Consider the following 19,878-nt stretch of genomic DNA (forward strand, 5'->3'; position numbering starts at 1 on the left):
AGACGTCTTTCCTCGGGCGGCGGACATGACGGACCTATTTTAAATAATAGTATATCATCCCAGGACCCCCTTGTTGTGTTCTGTAACAACCCCAGAGTTTGTTTATAGTGTAAGGACTTAAAAAATATTATTATTTTTCCTCCCACCTTCTAAGTTCTTCTGGCTGGGCCAATAACCAAATTAACAGGAGAAAATCAAAGTTTAATACAAGCACGTGGAAAATTCACAAAGACATAATTAATCCACAAAAATACCAAAGACAGTGAGGCAACATTAGGTAGTTGTTTCCTCCTTTGTCCAAATCTTTTGGGGGACAATGGAGAAAGGAGTGGGGAATGGATGATTTACAGGTATTTAAGAAAGAGAGGTACAGAAGCCAGGAAAATCCTTACTAGATGACTCAGAAACAATGAGACACAGTGAGTATTTAGCTGACAGGCACCAGGGGGAAGCCCTCCAGTTTACCGTACTTAAAATTAGGCTAAGGCAGCATCCTGAAATCTCCTTCCTGACTCTCATGAGCAGGAAAGGAAGGAGGTGTCAAAGGTTCTGAGTCCTTTGTTTCTGAGTCTTTGTTTCAGTAAACACCTTAAAATCAACATCCCCCAAAACAGCTTCAGGGTGCAGAACTTTGGTTCCGTCAATGGCAACTCCTCCTTCCAGTTCTTTCACATTATCACCACGGTGACTTCTATTTAACTTTGAATACAAATAGAAGGGAAAGGCTCCATTTATAGCTGAGAAGTTATAAAATAGAAAAACTGAAAATTCCAGCTTCCCTTGGTGCACTACTGCCTCCTTCAATCAGCAAACGGAACAGGCCTAATGGTCAAAAGCAAACTTGTTTTCAGATCTTCATAATGGGACAACTTTCACAGTGAACTTGACTAGCAGATGCTGTGGAAAGGCCATGGTATAACCCGGTGCAGATCAAGGGTCCTCTGAAAATAGGTGAACCTCCATAGTCCTTGACTGGGGGAAGGGGGAAATGGATGATAAAGTGTTTAAGATACATTGCATAACAATGGCATGTTAATATCCATGCCTTCCTGAAGGGAAGAGGGTTGCCATCCAGGGAGAACTGTGTAAGTGACTGAGAACATTCAGTGGCTTCTGACACAGCTGGAGCAGAAAGTTTATACTGTGCCTGCCTTAGAGGCAGGGGGCAGATGGCCACCCTGGATATTCATGAGTTCCTGCGGCCTTTTGCCCTGACTAAAGATGGCAGCCAAAAGAAGGTAAAAGATACAGGGGAACTGGCAAAAATGGTGGACACTAACAAACTGTAGGAAGGGCCAGATATGAGGTCACACAGGAAGTTCCAGGCCAAGGATTTAAATTAGGGCTAAAAGAGGACAGCCACAGGTCTGGAGTAAGAGAGAGGAGGTCTGAAAATTAGAAGTCCAGTGAGCCCCCAGAGCTGGTGGTGCAGTGGGGGCTGAGGGACCCAGATTCCAGAAGATGGGCAGAGCTGACAGAGCTGCAGGGATGTGTTTAGCCACCCAGATTCATAAGGGATGCTTGCAGCTAACTGTGACAGGGAATGCTGAGTTGCAGACTTCTGCTTTTCTGAAAGATAGTGCCTCTGAAAGGGGTATTCTGAAACTGGCCTGGTTTGGCAAAGATAGTTTTGGCGACTCTGATCCAGGACAGACTTTAGGACTTTCTGGTAAGTCTGGGTATTTGGCAGGGAATCCTCAGCATTGGCTGCCTGGACTGAGATGCCCTGGGGTTTTGGAGTCAGAGAATCCCAAACAGCTGTCAAGTGGTTTCACTTGGGAATTTGATACAGGGTGCAGCCAAGAGGGGGGCCCCAAATAGGGATTTGGAATGGGCTCCAGCACTCAAGGTGTCTAGGAAATATTAGAAAGACATATGAGATATCCTCACTCCTTCCCCCACAGGTGTGAGTTGGGGGAAGGGACACATGGTGTGGGAACCTGCAGGGCTATTTTGTACAGTCACAGCTTCGCAGCTAATCCATGGCATGGCCATTTAACATATCTATAGCCTTTGGCTGGTCTCTTAGATATGCTAAATAGCTGTGGCCAGTGCTCTGGGCCAGGGGGATGGAAAGGGACTTCCCCCCAAGATGTGACTAGGGGGCAAGTCCCCTGAGTTAACAGTGCCTGATGGGAGCTTGGAGAAGATTGGCTGGCTCCATGACATGGGGCCACCCCTACCCAGACTCAGGATGGCAGCCCAGTAAACTTGGAATAATACAGGAATGCTGGCAGGTGTAACTGATTGTAGGAGGAGTCAGAAGTGGGGGTACAGAGGAAGACTGACATGGGGATTTAAACCCAGATACAGCAGCCATTAGGGAAGAGAACCACGAGGTTTTGCCAGAATGGGAACCCTTGCAGCCATGTGAGAGAGAGAGCCACGAGGTTTGCCAGAGTGGGGACCACTGCAGCCTTAGTAGGGAGAACCACCATGTGGCTTTAGCAGAGAATTGCCACTCAGCTTTGGCAGAGTGGCGACCCCCGGCCCCCACACCCGCAGCCTTATGGAGAGATCCACATGGTTTTGCCGGAGTGCAGACCCCTGCAGCTTTGGTAGAAGAGGACCACGAGGCTTTGGGGTGCTCCCTTTGACCTTGTGGCCTGGGAAGCAGGAGAGACTTTGCTTGGAAGGAGGGTGAAAGAACTCTTGCCAAACAGCCTGAAGCATGGCTTTGGATTAATTGGAGATCCTGCCTGGACACAGCTGATGGTACCAGGAGCCTGAAACACGGCATTTGCTTCTTTTCTGGAGTTATGGTACCTTGAATTAGGGCAGGGGGGAAAAGAAGCACTGTGGACTGTTGTGGGTATCCTAAAGGACTTTGATATTTTAATGAAGACGTTAGGTCACTACTTTAAGTCTGTATATCATTAAATAAACATTTCCTTTCCTTTCCACAAATCTCTGGCATTGAGAGATGTCTTTCCTATAAAGCAACAGACAATCGAGCCCAGTAGGGGGTCCTCTCAGTTATAATATATTGCCCTAGGGCCCCTGGGTTCTGTAACAGATCCCCCCCTCCCCCCCCCACACACACACACAATCCCAGCACTTCTTGTCTCGCATCACACTTAATTAAATCGTTGCGCTTTCTGGTTCAGGTTAAAATCCTGGGTCATGACTTAGGTCATCTGTTCTGTTTTGGGTGCCTTCTATTTGGAGCTCTGTTGAGCTCTGTCTGGTAATATGTGGGGGAAACACTCTGTTACGGAAAACAGCCCACTCAGGCAAGTTCTGGTAAATTGGTCGATGTATGCTTATAAACCGATGATGAAAAAGAGAATGGTTTTTTACCGTAACACTGTTGGCTTATGTATAATCTAGATTCAGGGGAGTGCTGGCTGCTGAATGGGTCTTTGAATTACCACACTATACTGCAATTAGAACTGTTTTGTCAAAGATCAGGGAAGTTAAATCAAATGCCTTACGTAGAAGCTTTTATGAGTCTACATAATAAAGAAGCATAATTAAAAGGAAATAAAGTAATGGTTCAGAGAAAAGGGAATTTCCATGTAAAAGATAGTAGAAGTGCAGAAGAGAGAGACCAGGAAAATCTAGATGTTATGACTGCTGCAAGCATGGTCAGGGTTCCCACAGCCCCTCCTGGTCCAGGGGATCTTCCTCCTTATTTAGTGGAGGGAACAAGGGAAAGTGCGCCTGAACTGGTATCACCATCTCTAACCCCCCAGGGGACCAAATTCGGTGGAAGAAAAACCCCTACCAGAGCAGGGCAATATCCTTTGCGGAGACTTCCAGTAGGAGTAGGGCCAGAGGACCAGACTACTGGATATTATTGGGCACATACTCCATTTTCTACGTCAGATCTGTTAAACTGGAAAAGTTCGAGCCCTTCCTATAGAGATGATCCTACTAAAATGACTGATTTGGTTACATCCATTTTTGCCACCCATCATCTCAATTGGGCAGACATACAAGCCTTATTAAACATCTTGCTTACAGGGGATGAGAGGAGACTAGTATTGGATAAGGCAAATGAAGAGGCTGAAAGAATACACCAAGAAAATCCAGATGGAGCCCCTGGCCCTACTAGAGCAATACCTCTAACTGAGCCCAACTGGGATCCTAATAGGGATGACATGCATCTCTTAGAGCATTATAAGAGATGCATTCTTGAGGGAATAAGGAAAGGGGTCCCCAAACAGAAAAGTCTGAATATGGTGCAGGCAGTGCAACAAAAGCCCACAGAGGACCCTTCTGAGTTTCTTGAAAGAATCTACCAGGCCTATAGAAAATATAGAGACTCAGATACACAAGCCCCTGAAAGTGTTAGAATGGTGAATATGACTTTTATCTCCCAACGCACACCTGATATCAGAAAGAAAATTCAGAAGTTAGAGGGAGGAATAGGTATGAATCCATCTCAATTAGTAGATATTGCCTTCAGAGGTTACAATAACAGAGAAAGGCCCAGACAACTACCATCTTCTTAGAACAGACTCCAGGAAAGTTCTATCAGCAGGCAGAAGGTGCCCGACCCCAGTCTAAAATGCTTGCCACCAATCAATTTGCCTATTGTAGAGACACAGGGCACTGGAAAAATAAGTGTCCTAAGAGAAGGAGTACAGGCTTGAGCCAGAGAATTTGAGAGTTATGCTAAAGAGAGGAAATAATTCTGATGATGACTGATGGTGCCCAGAGGTTCTCTCATTACAGCAAACCATTAATGTCACCCCAGGAACCTCGGGTAAAACTAGCAGTGGGGGGGGGGGGGGCGGAAACTGTGAACTTTTTAATTGATACTGGAGCAACGTATTTTGTGGTCAGTAGACCCCTAGCTGAATCTTTGTGACAGGCTGTAACAATAATCAGAATTTCTAGAAACCCTGAAAGCCGGTTTTTCTTGAAACCTTTAGAATGTGCTGTGGGAGATACAGTCTTAATCCATAGCTTCCTATATATCCCTGAATGTCCCATACCTCTTTTGGGAAGAGACCTGCTGTCAAAACTCCACGTTCAGATCACTTTTCTTGCAGAGGAACAACGCCTCCACCTACAGGTCCCTCCGGAGCATGCATGGCAGCTCCTCATGAGATCCAGCAGAGAGCCAGAGGACTCTCAATATTGACTAGAAGAAATCAAGAAACAGGTAAACCCCATTGTGTGGGCTGCTGGGAGGCCAGAGAGAGCTAAATGAGCCTCTCCTATTAAGGCTGACTTCAAACCAGGGGCAGGAACAGTACTCTTTGCGAAAAGAGGCCCTAGATGGAATACATCCAATAATCCACAAGGTCCAGGAAGATGGATTTTTTGGCCCTGTTGTTCTCCATAAAATACCCCCATCTTGCTCATCAGTAAACCTCATTCAAATTAGTATCGGTTTGTATAAGATCTAAGAGCTATAAATGACATTGTGCAAGACATTCACCCCACTGTTCCAAATCCTTATACTTTGGTGAACAGTATACCTGGGCACAGCCTTTAGTATTCAGTATGGACTTAAAAGATGCTTTCTTTTGCATTCTGGTTGATCAGGACTCAACAATTGTTTGCTTTTGAGTGGCAGGTCCCAGAGTCTCAAGTCAAGACTCAGTACTGCTGGACGGTCCTATCACAAGGGTTCAAGAACTCCCCCACTATTTTTGGGGAAGTCCTGAGTCAGGACTTAAAGGAACTAACACTAAAAGGAGGAATTCTGTTGCAATATGTGGATGACCTCCTAATTACTGGGACATCATTTCAGCAGTGTTTAGCTAACACCATAGCTACCCTGAACTATCTGGCATCCTGTGGCTATAAAGTATCATCTCAGAAAGCCCAGATTTGCCAACAACCCCGTTAAGTTTCTTGGGTTTCTGCTTGAACCTGGTAAAGGAGTCTCATTGGAAACAGAAAAGAAATCATAATCCACATGAGAACTCCCAGTACCAAGAGACAGTTAAGAGGATTTCTGGGAATGACAAGCTACTGCCACATCTGGATTCCAAACCTTGGGCTTATTGCCAAACCACTGTATGAAGCTCTGAAGGGATCAGAATATGGCCCTTTAGTGTGGACAAAGGAGTGTACTTGGGCTTTTGAGTCCTTGAAGACACACCTGGCTTCTGCCCCAGCTTTGGGGCTTCCAAACCTATTTAAGCCCTTTCAATTACATGTACATGAGAGACAGGGTATTGTCTTAGGAGTCCTCACCCAAATGCTTGGTGACATTCTGCAACCCACTGCATACTTGTCAAAGAAACTAGATCATATCGTCCAGGGATGGCCTGTTTGTCTAAGAGCAGTGGCAGCTACCTCATGAGCTCTTGCTGGAAGCTGAAAAGTTTTCCCTGGGACAGCCTATCACCATGTATGTACCTCATCAAGTGTTGAGCTTGCTGGAAAGAAAAGGGAACATGTGACTCACTGCTGGGAGAATGGGCAGGCCATTCTTCTTGATAATCCCAATGTCTCCCTCAAAACTGTAAATAAGTTACATCCTGCCTCTTTTCTCCCTGAGCCTGACTCAGCTGCATTGATGCATGACTGTGTTGAAATAATTGATGAAGTTTATTCTAGTTGAATTGATTTACAGGACTATCCTCTAGAAGAAGCAGACTGGACTCTATACAGATGGACGCAGCTATATGGACAGTGGTAGCAGAAAGGCTGGGTATGCAGTTGTGACTCTTGAAGAAGTAGTGGAGGCCAAGGCCCTGCCACCAGGAAACTCTGCCCAGAAAGCTGAGCTGATCGCATTAACAAGGGCACTGGAATTACCACAGGAAAAGGGAGTAAATGTGTACAATGACTCAAGGTACACCTTCTTGATTTTGCATGCACATGGTTTGATCTGGAAAGAAAGAGGACTGTTAACCTCCAATAGAAAAGAAATTACACATGCAGCTGAAATTTTGAAGTTATCAGAGGCTGTTCAGGTACCTTTACAGGTGGCAGTCATGCACTGCCCAGGGCATCAAAGAGAGGGAACTGAAGCAGCTAGAATAAACAATCTGGCTGATAAAACAGCTAAAGAAGCTGCTAAAAGAGCATTTTTAATGATTTTGGTACCCGTTCTGGACTTGTCACAATTTGACCTGAATATCTGACTGCAGACTTAGAGAAGGCTAAGGGTTGGGGTTTTGATGAAGAAAATCCTGACAGTCTATGGAAAAAGAATAGGAAGGGAGTTATACTGCTTCCTGAGCATTTAGTAGAACTGATCATGAAGCATTTGCATGAGGCCACACACTATGGAAGAGACTCATCAACCACCTATGTTAAACCATGGCTTACAGGTCCTGGAATTTCCAAAGCAATAAGAAAAGTAACTGCTAGATGTGTTGTATGCCAGAAGAGCAACCCCAAAACAGAACCCCACCAAAAGAAAGAAGGAAAGCAATATCAAGGACAATGCCCATTTTAGGACTGGCAAATAGACTTTACCAGATGCCAAGGCTCTGATGGTGGAAATATTTGTTAATCTTTGTGGACACCTTTTCAGGATGGGTAGAAGCCTATTTCACTAGAACAGAGAAATCTTCACAAGTAGTAAAAGCATTATTGAAGGAAATAAGCCCTCGCTTTGGTCTCCCTGGCAGCATTCAGAGTAGTAACAGACCTGCTTTTGTTTCAGAAATCACACAGAAGGTTAGTAAAATCTTAGGGATTAAGCAGAGACTCCACACAGCATGGAGACCCCAGGCTTCTGGGAAAGTAGAGAAGATGAACCATACCTTGAAGAAAAATACAGCCAAACTGTGTCAAGAAACTCATCTTCATTGGGATCAAGCTTTACCTATTGCCTTGCTCAGGGTAAGAGTGGCTCCTCGAAGTGGGATTCAGTTAAGTCCCTATGAAATTCTGTATGGGCAGCCATTTCAGGCTACAATAGGGGTGGGAGACATGTATATAAATCAAGAAATGAAAGTAAAAAAATATGTGCAACATTTAAGTCAAACCCTAGCTGTAACTAATGACTTTGCCTGTATTAAGGATTTCTCTCCCATAGGTTCACTGCATTCATTCAAACTGGGACATAAAGTACTGCTCAATACTTGGAGGACAGGATCCCCAGAGAGTCAACTAGAAGAAAAGTGGACTGGACCTTGGGACATACTCTTCAACACCCCAACTGCGTTGAAGCTGGCAGGAATAAAACCCTGGATTTATCACACCAGGATAAGGAAAACACCAGAGGAACAATGGACCACCAAGCCTCAAGAAAACCTAAAAGTCATCTTTCGGAAACAGTGACTTATGTTCTCTTCATTACCTCCTGTTTAACCCCTTGTTATGGACAACTCATTCCCTTCAAATGGGACAAAAATATTTGGGTATATTTGGCAAAAAATGTTCTGAATATTTCTGACTTTTGTCTTGCAGGAGGAACTTATGTTGATCAAACTTCCACATCATGTCTTATAAGTGTCTGTGCCCCTTTGGAAAGCCTTAGAAATTACACTGTGTTTGATCATATTGAAAAGAAAATTACCTACTCTGACATTTATAATTGGGGACCAGTGGTAACTATAAAGGACAGGGAAATGTTTTCATTGGAAGTCGCTAGTGTAGCTGCAGCTAGAAAATGTGTAATTTTTGTCAACTGTACTAAAAACTGTCTTGTACTTTCAAAAGATGTGAAAATGAATTGTACCACCACCACTGATGAATCTTATGCTTATGCTCATGTTAAGTGGCCAACAGGATGGTTCCTGATATGTGGAATGACTGTCTATTCTTATGTTCCAGCAAACAGCTCTGGGGGTCTGTGCTCTTGGGGAAGACTGACAATGTTTATGCCCCAGAAACCCCACTTAACCTGGGTTTAATGGGATCTCTCCCTTATACCTGATTGCATCAGTGACTTATACCTCTTTAGCCCCACTAAATATGTGTCTTTAACTGTATTTGTAATACCAAACATGGTAACTTATTTAAATATAGAAATAAGCAGGTTAGCCTGTGCTATGGCAAAAGCTTTAAATGCCACCTCTCAAGCTATTAGTGCTATTAGTCAAGAACTAGGACAAGTCAGAGAAGCAATACTGGAAAATCATGCAGCTATACACTACCTTCTTTTAAGGCATAATCATGGATGTGAGGTATTTAAAGGACTCTGCTGTTTTAACCTAACTGACAGTTCATAGCTTATAGAGCATAAAGTAAAGCAAGTAAATGATATAGTGTCCCATATAAAACAGGGAGAGGGATTCCTTAGCATTGACTTGTCTAAACTAACCTCCTGCCTAACTGGCTACCTAGCACATCTGGTCTTCAAGAAGCTTTTATTGTTTTTATCCTTGTCATTTTCTTCAGTATCATAGCTTGTTGTTGCATACAATGTGCCTCCTTATGTAGGTTGGCAGTTAGGTGTATTCCTAAAACCCCCGCTAAACAGTCCAATGCTAAGCAACATACACAACAAAATGAGTACTTCCACATGAAGCTGATCTCATAGAAATGAGATAGTTTAATACTAATGGTGGGAAATGATAGGGGACTCAAGACTTGGAAATTTTTAGCTTAAGGTAAAAAGTTGTAAGTCTGGCAAGTAATGTGTATGTTAAAACTTTTGTTTCAGAAACTACCAATAAGGCCCATCCTGGCTCCTGGGAAAACAGCCAGACTCCCAGGGCACTGGCTAGACATTACCGCCTAAGGACAATTGGAGGCATCTGCGCCTTTTATGTTCCAGGGAGAGCAGACAACCACCCTCCCCTTGGGAATAGCTAACTGCCGAGGACAAGAATATTGCAGCTTCTGAATCTCAAAGCCCTCACCACACCTTGTTTGTCCTCCCCCACTCCCCTTATAAAACATCTGGCCAGGAAAGAGAAGGGGACATGGTTTGTTAGGGTATGAACCCACCATCTTCTCAGATCGCCAGCCATCTGAATAAAATGCCCATGACAGATTTAATCGCTGTCACTGCTTATTGGATTTGGTAGTGACAGGCAGCCTGAATGCCAGCATCTTTTCCAGTTACAAGAGGAAGGACTATGTGTTTTGGGGTGTTGTTAAAGGCAGTGAGACTTAACAGTAGAAATCTGTCATTATTCTAAATCTGGATAACCTTTAAGTAAACAACTCCTTTCCTTTTTCACCAAACTCTTGCATTGGGAGTCACGCTTCTTCATGGTGGGCAGCGAAACCCCAAAGCTGTTCTAGAACAGTATGGGTGGGGTTCTGTAATAAGAGTACTAAAGATTACTATTATCAAATGATGAGATAGAAAGGATCAAACCGACTAAAATTTTGGTGACATGTTTTGTTCCCACACTATTCAATGATCATTTGAGTATGTAAAAAGGAGTGTTATAAATTCCTCTTTATACAAAACTGAATTAAATCTAAACCAGTTGGGAATTTATAGTCCTCCAGCTTGAAGAAAATGAAGTAAGAGGCAAGTAAATACAATGACGTCAGGAAATATTCAGAAGTCGGTCACTTTTAGCTTATTGAAACACTATAGGATTAATAAAGATTTAAGTTTGATTTCCTAATCCTTCTATTTCATAAATTACATAATGATAATTATAACTAATGCTCATAAATGAACAGCTTCAGACATCACTAAAGTCTAAATTTGTTATTGTGTTTAGAAAATTTTGACTAAGAATTGTGTTCTGAGTTCCAGCCAAGATGGAGGCATAGGTAGAAATGCTTCGTTTCCTCACACAACCAAAAGAAAAACAACCAATCTAAAAACAATAAAACAACCAGAAGTGCCAGAAAATCAAACTGCATGGAACTCTGGAAACCAAGGACTTATAGAAATATTCACTCAGACCAGTAGGTGGGGCAGAGATGGGTAGCTGAGCAGCAAAGAAAGTTTCCTTGCCCAGATGAATATGTAAGGCCCTGCCCCCTTACAACATAACAGGTGCACTGAGACAAAGAAATATGGCCAAATGAAAGAACAGATCAAAACTCCTGAAAAAGAGCTAAGTGACAAGGAAATTGCCAACCTATCTGATGCAGAGTCCAAAACACTGGTAATCAGGATGCTCAGACAACTGATTGAGCTCAGTTGCAAAATGAAGGAACAAATGAAGGCTATCCAAAGTGAAATAAAGCAAAATATACAGGGAACCAAGAGTGACAGGAAGGAAACCTGGACCCAAATCAACGATTTGGAAAAAAAAGGAAGAAATAAACATCCAGCCAGAACAGAATGAAGAAATAAGAATGAGGAAAAGCTTAGGAAACTCTGGGACAACTTTAAACACTCTAACATCAAAATCCTGGCACCTGGGGATGCCAGAAGGAGAAGAACAAGACCAAGAAGCTGAAAACTTATTGGAACGAATAATGAAGGAAAACTTTCCAAATCTGGTAACAGAAGTAAGATTTCCATGAAGTCCAGGAAGCCCAGAGTCCCAAAGAAATTAGACCAAAGAGGAACACATCAAGGTACATCATCATTAATTTACCCAAGATTAAAGATAAAGAAAGAATTTTTTTTTGAGTACATGAAGCACAGAGTTTATTCTTGTATTATTTTCTTTCTTTTTTTAATATATTTTATTGATTATGCTATTACAGTTGTCCCATTTCCCCCTTCTCTCCCCTCCATCCTGTACCCCCTCTCCCACCCACATTCCCCCCCTTTAGTTCATGTCCATGTGTCATACTTATGAGTTCTTTAGTTTCTACATTTCCCATACTATTCTTGCCCTCCCCCTATCTATTTTCAGCCTACATTCTATGCTACTTATTCTCTATACCTTTTCCCCCTCTCTCCTCCTCCCACCCCCCCCTGCTGCTAACCCTCCATGTGCCCTCCATTTCTGTGGTTCTGTTCCTGTTCTAGTTGTTTACTTAGTTTCTTTTGGTTTTGCTTTAGGTGTGGTTGTTAATAATTGTGAGTTTGCTGTCCTTTTACTATACATGTTTTTTCTTTATCTTCTTTTCTTAGATAAGTCCCTTTAGCATTTCATAAAATAAGGGCTTAGTGATGATGAACTCTTTTAACTTGACCTTATCTGAGAAGCACTTTATCTGTCCTTCCATTCTAAATGAGAGCTTTGCTGGATAGAGCAATCTGGGATGTAGGTCCTTGTCTTTCATGACTTGGAATATTTCTTTCCAGCTCCTTCTTGCCTGTAAGGTCTCTTTGGAGAAATCAGCTGACAGTCTGATGGGAACTCCTTTGTAGGTTACTGTCCTCTTATCTCTTGCTGCTTCTAGGATTCTCTCCTTCGTTTTTACCTCGGCTAATGTAATTATGATATGCCTTGGTGTGTTTCTTCTTGGGTCCAACTTCTTTGGGGCTCTCTGAGCTTCTTGGATTTCTTGGAAGACTGTTCCCTTTGCCAGATTGGGGAAGTTCTCCTTTATTATTTGTTCAAATATGTGCTCAATTTGTGGCTTTTCCCCTCCCCATTCTGGTACCCCTATAATTCGGATGTTGGAACGTTTAAAGGTATCCTGGATGCTCTTAAGCTTTTCCTCATTTTTTTGAATTCTTATTTCATCATGCTTTCCTGCTTGGTTGATTCTATCTTCCTTCTGGTCCACTGTATTGTTTTGAGACTCAGATTCCTTCCTTTCACTATTGGCTCTCCTCTGTGTATCTTCCTGCATCTCTTTTATGGTAATCTGCATCCTTTCATCTAATTTGTGCCCAAAATCAACCAATTCTGTGAGCTTTCTGATCACCAGTGTTTTGAACTGTGCATCTGATAGATTGGCTATTTCTTGGTCGCTCAAAAGGATGAGTCCTGGGGGACTGATCTGTTCTGTTGGAAACATATCTTTCCCTGTCTCTCCTTTTTTTCCCAGTCTGGTCACTCTTGTTACGGTGGGGGGCGGAGCCTTAGGTGTTCACTGGGGCTGGGCACCTCAGTCACTAGATTGTGACGTTATATGTGGGGGCGGGGGCGGGAGTGGGGACAGGAGGGAACAATGGAGGTAGTTCCATTCTCCTGGGCTCAGACCCTTCTCTGGGATCCTGGGCTGCGAGCTCTGCCCTGGTCCACAATCACTGCCTCACTGGGTCCGCCAGCCGCAGCTTGCGTACTCAGGGATCACCGCTGCGTTCTTGCGCCCCAGATGGCTGTTGCGCCAATTTCACGCCAAATTTTCCCTGACCCCCGCGCGCCGCCGACCTGCGCCAGCCCTGTGCCCACCCGGCTCGTCTTCTCCTACCAGTCTGGATGTAGGGGTCTACTTCAACTTCTTGGCTGTCCGACTTCCATTCAGATAAGTCCTCTATCAGTTCTAGGTGTTATTCTATCTGTAAATTAGTTGTTCTAATCTTGATTGTGCGAGGAGGTACGGTGCGTCCACCTATTCCTCCATCTTGCCAGAAGTCTAAAGAAAGAATCTTAAAAGCAGCAAGAGGAAAGGAGACAGTTACCTATAAAGGAGTTCCCATAAGACTATCAGCTGATTTCTCAAAAGAAACCTTGCAGGCAAGAAGGAGTTGGAAAGAAGTATTCAAAGTCATTAAAGACAAGGCCCTACAACCTAGATTACTCTATCCAGCAAAGCTATCATTAAGAATGGAAGGGCAGATCAAGTGCTTCCCAGATAAGGTCAAGTTAAAGGAGTCCATCATCACCAAGCCCTTATCATATGAAATGTCAAAGGTACTTATCTAAGAAATAGAAGATAAAAAACTATGAACAGTAAAATGACAACAAACTCAGAACTATCAATAACTGAACCTAAAAAAAAACAAAAATAAAAACTAAGCAAACAACTAGAACAAGAACAGAATCAGAAAAATGGACATTACATGGAGGGTTTTCAGTGGGGAAGGGGTGGGAAAGAATGGGGGGAGAGGTACAGGGAATAAGAAGCCTAATTAGTAGGCATAAAATAGACAGGGAAAGGTTAAGAATGCTGTAGGAAACAGAGAAGTCAAAGAACTTGTATGTACAAGCTATGGACATGAGCTAAGGCAGGGGAATGCTGGAGGGTTGGGGGGTGTAAGGTGGAGGGGAGATTAAGGGAAAAAACTGGGAAAACTGTAATAGCATAATCAATAAAATATCCTTAAAAAATAAAACAGTAACAAATGTTTAAAAATAAAAGAATTGTGTTCTAATTCTTCAAAAAATCATGATCCACGTATGGCATAGAGGATAACTCTTATTTAACCAAATAATCAATGAATCCACATACAAGTTACTCCTTGATCTCTTCATATTCTTAGTATATGAAAGATAAAAACTATAATTTATTCCCTGGATGGTGTGGTTCAGTGGAATGAGTGCTGGCCTATGAACCAAAAAGTCACCAGTTGGATTCCCAGTGTCGGGCACATCCCTGGGTTGCAGGCCAGGTCCCTACTAAGGGGTGTGCAAGAGGCAACTGTACATTGGTGTTTCCCTCCCTCTCTTCTCTAAAAATAAATAAAATCTTTAAAAAAACCTTACAATTTATTTTTTGATCAAATATTTAAAATATATAAAAATAGAATAATATACCAACTCCATAAACTTGCTATCAGATATAATAAATATCAACATTTGATAGATTTGAGATTTTGGAAGAAGGATAAGAAATGTAAACCACACACATTTTCTAGTACTGTGATGCAACCTTTTCCCGAGTATCTCCTCCTTCTATTTTATTCAAAACACTCCTTACTTTCCGACCATCCAATTCTTACTTGTCTCACAGACCCATCTTTATTATTTCAGACAAATTTCTTGAAGATTCTATATTTTCAATTTCCACTTCTCCCTCATTCATTCTCTAACTTACTGAAATCTAGTTTCTGTTCACTGGACTCCTCTTCAATTCCAAAACCTCATAAATCCAAGGTTATTTTGCAGACTTCACTATTACTTGACTTCTCTAGCAACATCTGAGGCTCACCCAGGCTGAAGATCCTCAGAATTGCAAATCATCATCTTTAGGCAATGGACATCTACTGTTTTGATGGTGGAGGCCCAGAATGCTTCAGAAAAGGCACTGTGTGGAGGTCAGTGACCAGTTCCTAAAGGGCCCTGCCTGTAGGCATTAGAGGCAGAAGTAAGATTTGCTTTAGACTACTGCCTCAGCAAAGAGGGCAGAATTGCAGCCCAGGAATCATAAGAAGTCCTTACAGAAGATCCCAAATTCATGAAAAAATATATGTGCATTCTATTCTATTTACACAGACAAAGAAGACCAAAGAATATATACCAAAATGCTAACAATGATTATATTTCTCAATGTTAAGATTAAGGATAAGCCCTGGCTGGCGTAGCTCAGTGGATTGAGCGCGGGCTGGGAACCAAAGTGTCCCAGGTTCAATTCCCAGCCAGGGTACATTCCTGGGTTGCAGGCCATAAACCCCAGCAACCGCACATCGATGTTTCTCTCTCTCTCTCTCTCTATCGCCCTCCCTTCCCTCTCTAAAAATAAATAAATAAAATATTTAAAAAAAAGATTAAGGATAGAGTTTATTTTCTTTGTTATAATACTACAATTTAGTTAATTTTCTACAATGAACGTGCATTTTAACACATTGTATGCGGGAAATGTATTTATACGTTTTATGCTGACTGGTAGTAGAGCGCGTGATAAAAACTACCTGCAAAGAATGTGTTAAAAAAGATTTTATCTACTTATTTTTAGAGAGGGCGGAGGGAGGAACAAAGACAGAGAAACATAAATGAGTGAAAGGAACACTGAATTGTTCCCTGTTCCATGCCCCCTCCAGGGGCCTGGCATGAAACCCAGGCATATGCCCTGACTAGGAATTGAACAGCAACTGCTGACCTTTCAGTTTGTGGGACATTGCCCAGCCCACTGAGCCACACCAGTCAAAGCTAGTTTTTTAAGTAAAAAGAAAGGCTGCTTTGTTTTCTCAAATAGCAAAGGTCTACATGCCTGTCTTCTAGGTAACAAACAACAATGTTGCCAGAAAGATGCAGCTCCAAAGAATACACTGGATGAGAAAACCCCTGGGGAGCAAGTGGGTGTTAGATTGGATGCATGGGAATCCACCTAGTCTTGGGAAAACAGACAACTCATGGGAACCATTCTGGCCTGAGACAACCCAAGAAGTGCCTGGTGTGCCCCCTGAGCCTCCTAGACAATCACCAGGCCCCATACATTCTCCCTTCAAGATACTGTGGAAATTGAGGACTTCAGTCAAGATGGCAGCATAGGTAAACACAGCTTGCCTCTTCACACAACCACATCAAAATTACAACTGAAATATAAACAACTATCACTCAGAACCGTCAGAAAATGAGATGAATGGAAGCCTGGCAACTATGGAATTAAGAAACCATATCCATGCAGGAAGAGCAAAGATGATGAATGAACTGGTCCCATATCCACGTGTGGTAGATAAAAATTCAGGAAGAATATCTCAGGAGCGAGGAACACCAGCCCCATACCAGCCCCCCAGGCCAGAGTTCCAGCACTAGGAAGATAAGTCCCCATAAATTCTGGCTGCAAAAATCAGCAGGAATTGAGTCAGTAGAAGAACTTTCTAGAGTCCTAAGCAGTTCTCCTTAAGGAACCCACACACAGACCTACTCAGATTCAGTCTCTCTGAGCTCTAGCACCTGGCAGCTTGAAAAGCAGCAGTGGCACATGGGGAAGGAACTAAAATGTCTGGCATCAAGGCGAGAGACAGGGGGATAATTTTCTCTCAGACAGAAAGGCAGGCAGAGGTTGCTGTCCCTATCTGAGCCCTCCCCCAAAGAGCAACACAGCCGGCAGGCCAGTGCCATATCTGAGACTCCATCAACCTGGCTAACACTGCTTGCTTGACCTGCCCTAGAGATCCGCTAAGACTCTGTCCCACCCAACTTATGGGTCCACTCAAACTGTTAACTGTGACTTATCCCTATGAATGGCTGGTCTCGGCTCCTGCTTTACAGCTTCCTAAATCCTATCAAATGAGCAACATCTGGCTTCAGTGAGCCCACAGCCCCTGTACCTCTTGCTAAGTCACCCCAAGCTGGGCACTAGCAGCAGCCCCCTTAGATTCATAGTTTGACTTTGACTGGGACTCTCTAAGTATAGCACAAGTAGCAGACATATCATACTACTTTATAGCTCATGTATGGTGGCCCTGGAAAAAACACAGGTGGGAGCAGAGCCTGGCATGCACCACCTGGAAAATCCCAGATCCTGCACACCCAGTGGACAACACAGATCACAGCAGAGCACCACCACCTGCCCCTGCACAGCTGATCCTCCAAGAAGAGTAGAGGTTTTTGGTCAGAGGTCATAGTCAATCCTTGTAACTGACTGGCCTGGATAAATCCTATCCCCCATTGACCTGTCAACAGCAATCAAGGCTCATCTACAACAAGAGGGTGTACTAAGCCCACACAGAGTTTACATCTCGAGTACTCAGCTTGGGACATAGGGGAGACTAGGCTACTGGACCCTACAGGACACCTACTACATTAGGCCATACTACCAAGACAGGGAGTCATAGCAGCTCTACCTAATACATAGAAAAACAGGGAGACTGCCAAAATAAGGAGACAAAGAAACATGGCCCAAATGAAAAAAACATATCAAAACTCCAGAAAAAGAAATAAACAAAAGGGAGATAAACAATCTATCAGATGCAGAGTTCAACACACTGGTTACAAGTATGCTCAAGGAACTTAGTGAGGACATCAACAGCAAAAAAATGGTCCAGTCAGAAATGAAGGACTCACTAACTAAAATAAAGAACAATTTACAGGGAAACAAAAGTAGAATGGATAAAGCTGAGGATCAAATCAATGATTTGGAGCATTAGGAATCCCAAAAATTATCAATCAGAACAAGAAGAAAAGAGAATCCAAAAAAACAAGAGTATAAGCAGCCTCTGGGATAAATTTAAGTGTTTCAACATTTGCATTGCAGGGACGCCAGAGAGAGAACAGAAAGAGCAAGAAATTGTAAATCTATTTGGAAGAATAACGAAAGAAAACTTCCCTAATTTGGTGAGAGAAATAGACATGCAAGTCCAGGAACACAGGGAGTTCCAAACAAAATGGATGCACAAAGGCCCACTGCAAGACACATCATAGTTAAACTGCCAAAGATTAAAGATGAAGAGAGAATTTTAAATGCAGCAAGAGAAAAGCAGTTAGTTACCTACAGGAGCATCCCCATAAGACTGTCAGGTGATTTCTCAAAAGAAACTTTGCAGTTTAGAAGGGATTGGCAAGAAATATTCAGTGTGAGCTTTGCAGAAGATGGTGGCGAGTTACGGAGAGTAGATTCCAGTTTCCCCTACACACGGAAGAAAAACCTAGCCAATCTGTGGAGGAACAGAGCAAAAAGACAACAGTACTTCAGCATGTATGAAGCTAGGAGACCCAAAACTGTAGTAGACATTGAAAAACCAGATGGTAAGGAGAGTGCTTCAGGACACCAAGGTCCCTGGGACCATGGCAGCTACAGCCCCAGGCCCAGTGCCTGCCTTGTCTGCCACAGGGATTTTGGGAGAGAGCCGGGTCAATGGCTCCCTCCCCAGCCAAACAAGGTTTGAGCAGCACTGGGAGAAACCTGGTTGCCTGAAGTCGCAGAGAGGGGAATAAGGACTAAGTGGCAAACACACAGGGGATGTGAACACCCACAGAGTCTGTGGAGGACAGCTGAGGAGAGTCAAGAGTTGGGGAGAGTTGAGAGTTGGGCTGTGATAGGTCCTGACACCAATAGTCCCCAGACTGGTTGGAGAATTGGGCTGTGTAAGAGGCCAGGCCTCTGTATGGAACAGCAGTCTTGAGAAGGAGGAATTTCTCAAAAAGAAAAAGTGAAAAAAGAGACACTGGGGAATTTTCCTGCAGCAGCCACTCTGGCCTCCTCCCCACCAAGCTGGGTAGTGCTCCAGAGGTGGCACAGAAGGCCCTGCACACCCCCATAGCCCTGGGAAGAGTGCGCACCTGAACCTGTGGGACCCGAGGTGTGACCTGTCTGAGTGTGCATGCCCACGACCCAGGGAGAGTGCACTCTGCAGAAGGTCCTGAGCCCACACCCATAACCCCAGGGAGAATGCACTCTGAGGAAGGCCTGGATCACACACCCAAAGCTCTGGGAAGAGGCACTCGGATAGCCCTGGGGAGAATGAGTACCAGCGGCTGAGTGAGTGCAGATGAGGAAGGGAGAAAAGTGAAACTGATCACCCTTCAGCTTGCTGCAGCCAGCAAGACCAACAAAACCAGTCTGGCCTATTTGAAACCAGAAAGAGGCTTTTTTTTAAAACTAATTCTTTATTTTTTATTTTTATTATTTATTATTTTTCTATCTTTCAACTCCTTTTTCCTCTATTTCCTTCTTTCTTGTTTTATTTCTCCTTCCTTTCTTTCCCATTTTATCTATTCTTCCTTCCTTCCTTCTTCTTCTTTTTTTTTAAATTCCCACAAGTGAGACAAAAACAAAAACAAAAACAAAAACAAAAACAAAAACAACAACCTGGAACTGTGAAAAGACCAGAGATGGACCCAAAGAGGGAGCATCCCAACAGCTGAGACAGTGAGACAAATTTCACTTTGATATTACAGAGAACCTGCAAGTTATTGGATATTTGTATTATCATTTCTTTCATTATTCTTACATCTTTTATTTTAATAGTACTTAATTCCTCTTCTTTCTGTTTAGTCTTCGTTGCTTGGCAGGTGAAATTGTATCATTTGAAAGGTTTCCCCTATTCTCTCTTTCATAATGTATTGCAAATTTACTGTCCTTCACATCACTATTGTTCCATTAGCACACTATTCAAGGTCCTATACTCCCTATTCTTCTTATCCAGATCACATAGATTCTGTCATGATTGTTGCTCCATTATTATTGTAAATAATATCTGTTCCATACAATTGTAAATACTACACAACACCTTTCCAGATCTTAGCACACTTCACGGTCTCCTGAACTCTATTATTGTAGTGGTTAACTCTATTCTCTCATACACTACACCTATTTACTGTCCTTTACCCTCACTTTCCCTCAGAATCTGACCTCCCACAACCTCACTGC

The 19,878-nt window shown here is 43.0% G+C and overlaps 1 protein-coding gene across 16 annotated transcripts in view; it reads right to left on the reverse strand.

Annotated features, from left to right (window-relative positions):
* The window catches only part of CREM (cAMP responsive element modulator), an 81,312-nt gene that overhangs the window by 53,898 nt on the left and 7,536 nt on the right, over positions 1 to 19,878 (reverse strand). For 6 of the 16 annotated variants that reach the window (XM_045820240.1, XM_045820228.1, XM_045820226.1 and 3 more), the window contains exon 2: positions 16,827 to 16,839. The exons of the other annotated variants lie outside the window; for them this stretch is intronic. In XM_045820240.1, the coding sequence (XP_045676196.1) occupies positions 16,827 to 16,839 (13 nt within the window). The remainder of the gene's footprint in view (positions 1 to 16,826; positions 16,840 to 19,878) is intronic. 16 annotated transcript variants of the gene reach the window in all.

Source organism: Phyllostomus hastatus, unplaced genomic scaffold (genome assembly GCF_019186645.2).
Source record: "Phyllostomus hastatus isolate PE091 unplaced genomic scaffold, TTU_PhHast_1.1 phas_scaffold_39, whole genome shotgun sequence".
Lineage (NCBI taxonomy): Eukaryota > Metazoa > Chordata > Mammalia > Chiroptera > Phyllostomidae > Phyllostomus > Phyllostomus hastatus.